Here is an 8,674-nt window from a genome sequence, read left to right on the forward strand (position 1 = left end):
TAGTAGGGAAGGCTTTGAGGTGGTTCACGGTGATATCAAGTGAAGACAACTGCTGTACACACATTTTCTTGGATAGTTCATCAAAGGTATGTTCTGAAAACCCACTTTTTAGAAGAGCATGCTTTAGTTTTTGCCAAAATGTTCTGAAAACCCACTTTTTAGAAGAGCATGCTTTAGTTTTTGCCAAAATTAGTGAATTAGAATGTTTATGGATCCTTGATACTTTCACTGCATGTTATTTAACTCTTTCACCTGGAATGCTTGGGGAAATCCACAGAGCAAGTACTTCACAACATAATTTTTATTTCCCCTCATCCTCTTCTTGTATAAACCCAACCTTGTCGTTTAGTGCGATCTTCAGGGTGTCGAGTGTCCTCTGCCAAATAATTGTACCCCAATCAAGATTGTTGTAGTAATCTATGTCTTCAACATCGTCAAATAGAGTATGATCAACAACATTCTTTTGCTTGTTTTTACCCATCATTGCAACCTCTGTGTAATATACTAGGGTAATTTTAACAGCATCATCGTCATTTTCAAATACCAATTTTTTGTATTCTTCTTCAAGTAAATTCAAGTGGAATGCATCTGAGGTTGACCAATTACCAAAGTACCTCATAAAAAGTTCTTGTGAGGACTCCTCACTCTGTACAACTCACGTAGGAGACTGCCACAAACTAGTGACAAATAAAAAGTCGTCCTTTGAAAATGTGATGACCTTTCCTCTAACAAAGAAACTAATCGAGTCCACTCCTGACTTCTTCACTTCCCTCAATAACATATGGTGGATTAATAGGTTGTTGAATACAAGTTTAGTGTCTACAAAGAAAGCAAAAACTGTTTTCTTGTACATCTCTAACTGCCTTCCGATAAGCTTCTGCTTTACAATCTTGTTGGCATTGGCAACGTGGGCCAGACACGTTACTTGCCCAGGAAACCTATCAACTTCACGAATTTTCAAAGATTTTGACATCTTAAATTACTCCTGCATTGTATGAACATTTAATTTATCAATTAATAGGTTCGTACTAAAAAATCACTAACAAATCGTGCCTGGCCCATTCCTAAAGTCTTAATGTTGTTGTACATCTCCAATTAAAAAAAAATAATTAGCCAATCTATTTTTTTTAAAAAAAAAAAAAACAAATCGTGTACCCCGTACATGATTTCACTACCCTACTTTTGTCAATAGTTTCAATACCCACTTATTTTTAAAAAATACTTTCTCATATACCCTATTTTTGTCAATAGTTTGAAAAAATACTATATTTTTTTAACAAAATCCAGATAATCAAGAAGAAAATTAATATTGCTAGTACAGAATTAAGCACCCTAAAGATATAGTGCAGTATATTCGTTATGAGCACGGACTAAACATTAGCTATCAAAAAGTTTGATGTGCACGTGAAGCTACATTAGATGAAGTAAGAGGATCTCCTGGAGACTCGTACAAGATGAGACTACTGTCATTTGCATACATGCTGAACTTGAATGTACTTCTCTATCACCAAAGTTTTACAAAGTTTTACAAAAGTAGTTAAATATACACCATAATGTTTAATAAATACAAAACTTCATTTTAAAACTAAATAACAATGTACCTCTCTAAATTCAATTATTATAGTTGCTCCCTCATTTGAGGATATTACTCTACTTGAAGTTCCCAATAATCGTTGACTTCTGCCGCTATCAATACAGTGCCCAGGAAGCTTGACACGGGCCATGATGTCTTTCTTTCTATCCATACGTATTTCGTATAATACATATTAATATTTAAGTCACATGTATATTTTAGACAAATAATACAATCTCATGTTTACAATTTTTGTGCCCATTTCACGTCAGATGTACCCATATACCTAGTTATATTAGCCATATTACCACATGCCATATCAGAAATATATAGACGAATGTTAACGATATTGCATATGTATATAACATTGCTGTTTATGTATCTTGAAATATATAGAAGAAGATATGGAGTATAAGTATCAATTTCAAGATCGGATTTGCACATTACATAGCAATACAATGTATACTATCCAGAATATACTATACAATGTACTCCTTTACAACAACAGATAGGTTTTTAGTTATATATATATATATGCAAAAATGTTCTTCTCCATCACAAGTGGTTAGGTTGAATATATTCAGTAACTTCAATATTTTCCCCTAAAATAAACAACTACATAATACGATATACAGAATATAGGGGTATTGATCCCAAATATACACAGGTGTACAGAAGATGTTAACATACAATAAAGATTTGATTTTGAAATACAGTGGGTACCCCAATTTTAATATATACAAAAGTGGGTACAAATTTAATATTTGAGTTCATGCATAAAACGATTCATTTTCAAGAAAGTGGGTACCGATTTATTTGAACGATTTTTTTAAGACAATTTCCCTAAAATAAACAAATAAATTATACAGTATACGGACTATAGGGGAATCGGAACCAAATATACACAAGATACAATACTACATTTGAAGTTCCGAAATATACACAAGACACAAGACACAAGTCAGAACTACACTTGAACCAGATATACACAATAAATGGAAGACGGTGGGCTCCGAAATTAAAAGTTCTTGGTCCCTAATATACAGAAGACTACTGATTTTTTAAGACGGTGGGTTACACCGGACGAAAATGTTAGGGCTTAAGTGACTTACCGATTTCTTAAGATTATCGGCGGGAAGAATGGTGTTTTCCGGCGAAACTAAGCTTCAGAAACCCTCAATTAGTCGACGACACTGTGTTCCTCTTCTAAATGGTGCACAAATGGAAGGGATTCTGAAGCTTTTGCTGAATGTTTGCCATATAGGAAAAGAATTAGGCGCGTTGGTGAAATTTGCTGAAATATTGCTTGAATATTTGCCTTTCATGCAAGGGTCATATGTGACATTTGGCCCTTTTTTTTTTTCTCTTTTTTGAAATATCCCATCCCATTAGATTATTCATGAAAAAAATAGTACGTCTAGCTTATTAGTGTAATTGGGCCTATTCAAATAGGCTAATATGTGGAAAACCCTCATAATCAGCCGCCCAAATAGAAAATAAGTAATAACTAAATGAAAAAAACAGAAAAAATGAAACAATCAAACCCTGAAATCAGATTTCCCTCACAAACACACAGCCTACGATCTTCTCTTCGTCAGTTCGTCTTCAACTCAAGCCCTTCCTCAACTTCTTCCTATTTATTCGACTGAACTGGGGTAGTTGGCAAAATTTTCAACAAAGTCGAGTCTCCACGGAGTCCCGTTCAGACGATTTTGAATAGGGATGAGGTCAAATTATAAACTTCTTTAAAGTTTTTGTTCAGAATAGTGCGGGGACAAGGAGGGTATCCCTATCTAATCGCGACCCGATTAGATTATTAAATATATATATTTTTATATATATATATAAATATTTAACTTTTACATTGAATCTAATTCTTAATTTAGTCTAATGTAAGTCCAACCCAAAGTAAAGGGAATTCTAGGGAAAAAATTAAAAAATAATAATAATAATAAAGTCCTCGTAAAAAACAAAAGGGAAAATGGGGAATCACCAATGCGGGGACGGAGGTAGGAATGGGGTAAATTCTCCATCAAGGATGAGGACGGAACCCCCAGCCAGGTTGTCAACCCTAGACTGAGACCATTTTTTGGACCTACGTCGTTCGTCACCGAGCATCAGCCTCTTGCCGAGCATGCCTCAACCTCGCCATCGACCATCTTGCCACAGAGTTTGCAGCCACCACCGCCGGTCAATTTCAAAGCTCTCTCTTTTCTCCTTTTTCACTCAACCTCCTTTAATTTTAACCTAAATTATTAGGTAGGTAGTTAAATAAAGCCAAGGTCAATATAAAAAATGATGTATTCTTGATGTATCCACATCTTAATTTTTTAGGAATGGACGAATCTCCATATCTATCATATTCGTATCGTATCATATTCATAGTTATATCTGTGCTTTATAGGCCAGAAGTGGAGCAAAAGAGGTGAAATAGCTGTTTCAGCTCAACCAGACCCAGGCACAACCAAAGGAGGGCAGTGGCCAGTGTGTGTCTAAAATACACACCAATGCCTTCTCTCTTTTTGCTGTTCCAAGCCAAGGGCGAAAACGACGTGGATATGTTATGAATCATTGACTTGGAACAATATTCTCCGCCACCAAACAATAAGAGGCAGACATTAGACAGACAAAAATCTGTATTTTGTCAGACCGAACAGCTCCAGCATGGACTCTACTATCAACTGTCCTCTGCCTCTGAGGGCATTATTGGAAAGTTACACTGATGAACGATCTGTGGTTCAGAGGCTTCCTGAATTTGCAAGGCGAAAAATACTACCTTATCCCATGTATCTGCCCCTCACACCTTTCTCACCACAAAACACTTTTTTAGATCACTTGATTGCAAGTTGCCACTATCCTTCCATGTTTGATTCAAAAAGGGTAGCTTCTGAATAAACCAAATACCAATTTCAGTGTGTTAAACAAAATATATATAATATATTTGTGAAGTGAAGTCGCGTTTAGCCTGAGTTCGCAGCCATGGCCACTCACGCAGCTCTGGCTTCCACTAGAATCCCCACCAACACAAGGCTTCCTTCCAGGACTTCCTACTCTTTCACCACTCGCTGCTCATCCAAGGTTGGTCTCTCCATCTATCTAAACCTACTAAATTGTTTCACATAAACTCTGCTCATAATTTACTTTTGGCTTTCCCATGTGCAGAGGCTGGATGTGGCTGAATTCAATGGGCTTAGATCTGCTTCCCTGACCTTCTCCAACAATGGCAGAGAAGGATCTTTCTTCGACGTCGTGGCTGCTCAACTTACCCCCAAGGTTTTTCTTTTTCTGGTTTGAAATTGTACATGATTTCATGGGGTGAAAAAGAAATCATTGTAGTTTGAGAAAATAGTTTTAAGAAATGTATATGTTTGACTAATCTATCTTAGTTTTGAGTAATCATAATCAACCCATCTTCATTTTGCTTCCTACTAAAAGAATTGAAACATTGTCTTCATTGCAGGCAGTAGGATCAACTCCCGTTAGAGGAGAAACAGTGGCTAAACTCAAGGTGGCAATCAATGGATTTGGACGTATCGGTAGAAACTTTCTGCGGTGCTGGCATGGCAGGAAAGACTCACCTCTTGACGTTGTAGTTGTCAATGACAGTGGTGGTGTCAAGAATGTAAGTAATATGTATCTTTTCAATATATTGATCAATATGCCATATTGTAGAATTAATCTACTTGGAACATAGTGAGCTGCAGCTGTCTCACCATTCATTTAGGATGAATGATTTATATGAAAATTCTCAGGCCTCCCACTTGCTAAAATATGATTCCATGCTGGGAACTTTCAAAGCAGAGGTGAAAATTGTGGACAATGAAACCATATCAGTTGATGGTAAGCCAATCAAAGTTGTTTCAAGCAGAGACCCCCTCAAGCTTCCTTGGGGCGAACTTGGCATCGACATCGTTATTGAGGTAGATTTAAGTCTTTCCTAATTTAATTATCAGATATCCATACCCATTAATAATTAATAAGCTTAATGATTGTGTTCAAGATCAGTCATTAATATTCATGGCCTTTGCAGGGTACAGGAGTGTTTGTGGATGGCCCAGGAGCAGGGAAACACATCCAAGCAGGTGCAAAGAAGGTTATCATCACTGCTCCTGCAAAAGGTGCTGATATTCCAACATATGTTGTTGGGGTGAATGAAAAAGATTACTACCATGATGTCGCAAACATCATTAGGTCAGTGTAACGATATCGTAACTGGAAATGAATTTGTTTTTGACCTTCAAGCTGCTAAGTAATTGTTTATGGTTGGCTTGGTTAGTTAGGCTTCTGATCATTCAAGCTTTTTGTTTTAATTTTTTATGCAGCAATGCCTCTTGCACCACCAATTGTCTTGCGCCATTTGTGAAGATCATCGACGAGGAATTCGGTAAGCAATCAGTTTCATTTTGGTCGACCAGCATTGTTTCCTATTTTAACCATATATATATATGATTGATTTCAGGCATTGTGAAGGGAACCATGACAACCACTCACTCCTACACCGGAGACCAGGTAAAGCATATATACAAATGATCATAGTATGAATGTATCTTGAGATTGTTCTGATAAATGATTCTTGAAAGAGAGAAAAATCTTATAACCTCTTGTCATGTTTTTGCAAATATTATCCAGAGACTTTTGGATGCATCACACCGTGACTTGAGGCGAGCGAGGGCTGCAGCTTTGAACATTGTCCCTACAAGCACTGGTGCAGCAAAGGCCGTGTCCCTTGTGCTGCCCCAGCTTAAGGGCAAGCTCAATGGTATTGCACTTCGTGTGCCTACTCCAAACGTTTCAGTTGTCGATCTCGTTGTGAACATTGAGAAGAAAGGCATCTCCGCAGATGATGTCAATGCTGCCTTCAGAAAGGCAGCTGATGGACCATTGAAGGGCGTTTTAGCTGTGTGTGATATCCCTCTTGTTTCTGTGGACTTCAAGTGTACTGATGTTTCCTCCACAATTGACTCTTCATTAACAATGGTGATGGGAGATGATATGCTCAAGGTCGTTGCCTGGTATGACAATGAATGGGGATACAGGTGAGGGACTTGCATCCATGGAAAATGATGTTCCCCTTAACATTATAAACCAAAGCATATTAATTTTCATGCGTTTTTTTCTGTCTGCAGCCAAAGAGTTGTTGACTTGGCTCATTTGGTGGCAAACAAATGGCCGGGAGCAGGATCGGGAAAAAGTGGAGATCCATTGGAGGACTTCTGCCAGACTAACCCAGCTGATGAAGAGTGCAAAGTCTATGAAGCTTAGGCATCATGTCTCTTGCTGGCTGCTTTGAGTCTATGTTGTTATTGTGCATGAATGTATAATGCTTGTTTTGAATTCAAATTCAAGCAAGAGATTTTAATCTATCCATTTATAAAATTTGAAGGCAGTATTCTAGAGCTGCAATAACCTTTTCAAAAAGGGACAGAAATGAACGAAAAACAACATGGACCATCACCATTATTTCCTTCCTTATCTTTGCATTGCAAATTTCCTCATCTTGTGTCCATTTTGTTCTTTTAACTTTAGATATTTCCTCCGATTTCTTGTTTTCTAAAATTTGGAGTACAAAATGGTCTAATTCTAATTCAATTATGCGAATACTGTTAGCTGTGGTAGGGGTGAATAAACCAAACTGAAAAACCAACTGAAACCGTCCAAACTGCCATTGATCGGCTCGGTTTTAATCCATTTTCAGTTGGAGTCAATTCTGTAATTTGAAAAACTAAAGTTTGATTGGTTGGAAGATATAGAAGATATAATCTCGATCGAACCGACTAACTTTTCTGCAGCAAATATTCAAAATAGGGTTTTTTTTTTTTTTTTTTTTTTGTACAGATGACCTCATTTGGGAGGCCCAATGAAAAATAGTCACCGGTAGAAAAAATAATGGAAAGTGGTCTTCTACTGATGCTATCCACATGTGATTTTACCGCTTCACCCCTGAGATGCACCCCGTGCATCTGCCATTACCAAAGAACTCGATCCTCGTTACTCAATCCTCGATGCATGGTCACTCGATACCCAGATGCATGGTCACTCAATACGTGTGCAATTGAGACGTGTATATTCGATCATAGTCATCCGTACACGATACTCGATTAATGTATACTCGATTATTTTGAATTTCCTATGTCCGTCAGAGGACCTACACTGCAGGTAATGCTCATGTACGAAAATACACAAATTGGAGAATTTTCTGATAATTCTCACTATTCTTTGAAGTCAATTTCTTGAAATTTAAAGTAATTTTTTTTTATTAACTAAGAACAAATAGAATTGAAACACAAAAGAGAAAATCGAGCTCTCTTTCCCTCCAAAAAACCCACTTCACAAAACCTATTTTTCTTGATAGAGATCAAGTTATAAAGACATTCAAATTATTTCACTATATTGTCTCATACCTCAAGTAAGTAAATGTGCTAGTTTTTTCTCATTTTTTGCTCATATTTTTTTACTTTTCTGACGTTGTGCGAGACATACGAATGTAGCAAAGAAAAGGAGTGAGTGTGAGTTTGTACATTGAGACATGCGAGTAGCTCCCAATGGAGTGAGGATGAAGGGAGAAAAAGCTATGAAACAAGAATACCGAATATCAAGGGACGAGTATTGGGTATCAGTGTCGTGTAGGGAAGAGCATATAGCGAGGATTGAGTATAGCAAGTAGTTAATAGTAACCAATTTTCCTAACTGCTCACTTTTTGTATTATTTTTCTTAAAGGATGGAGAAGTATATATTCTTATGTTATGGTGGTACATGGGACGATACAAAAGAACACTATATTGGAGGTCATTTGTGTAGGAATGTATCAACAGCAGCGGAAGCACAAGGATCATCTAAGCACTACACTTAAAACATATTTTTGTAGAAAAAATGAGTTTCAAGACATACCTCTTGTAGAACTTCTTCAAAGCTCCTTCACCAGCTGTTATCTTCTCCAAATCATGTCGTAGACCACCTCAAGATCTTCCCCACTATTCTCTTGGTGCTCTAGATTGAGTTGTGAGACTCAAAACAAGCTTAAATCAAGGGTAGGAGGAGAAATGCTCACTGTAGAAAATTAGCTGAAGAGCTCCTTCTTCAAACCAGTTTTTCTTTCAAAA

At 37.1% G+C, this 8,674-nt stretch overlaps 1 protein-coding gene and 1 long non-coding RNA gene across 2 annotated transcripts; one reads left to right on the forward strand and one right to left on the reverse strand.

Moving 5' to 3' along the window:
- Nucleotides 1-778: 778 nt before the first annotated feature.
- On the reverse strand, nt 779-3,293 carry LOC120086908. The gene is made up of 3 exons (XR_005484378.1): nt 2,686-3,293; nt 1,602-1,737; nt 779-985 (listed from the first exon to the last, which is right to left on the reverse strand). It is a non-coding gene; the product is annotated as an uncharacterized LOC120086908 (long non-coding RNA).
- Nucleotides 3,294-4,399: 1,106 nt separating this feature from the next.
- On the forward strand, nt 4,400-7,045 carry LOC120086996 (glyceraldehyde-3-phosphate dehydrogenase B, chloroplastic). Its single transcript, XM_039043839.1, has 9 exons — nt 4,400-4,651; nt 4,736-4,846; nt 5,034-5,195; nt 5,326-5,493; nt 5,604-5,764; nt 5,896-5,957; nt 6,033-6,082; nt 6,203-6,609; nt 6,700-7,045. The coding sequence occupies exons 1-9, from the start codon at nt 4,553-4,555 to the stop codon at nt 6,833-6,835; spliced, it is 1,356 nt and encodes a 451-aa protein (XP_038899767.1). The 5' UTR covers nt 4,400-4,552; the 3' UTR covers nt 6,836-7,045.
- The last annotated feature ends 1,629 nt before the right edge of the window (nt 7,046-8,674 follow it).

This window comes from Benincasa hispida, chromosome 9 (assembly GCF_009727055.1).
Source record: "Benincasa hispida cultivar B227 chromosome 9, ASM972705v1, whole genome shotgun sequence".
Lineage (NCBI taxonomy): Eukaryota > Viridiplantae > Streptophyta > Magnoliopsida > Cucurbitales > Cucurbitaceae > Benincasa > Benincasa hispida.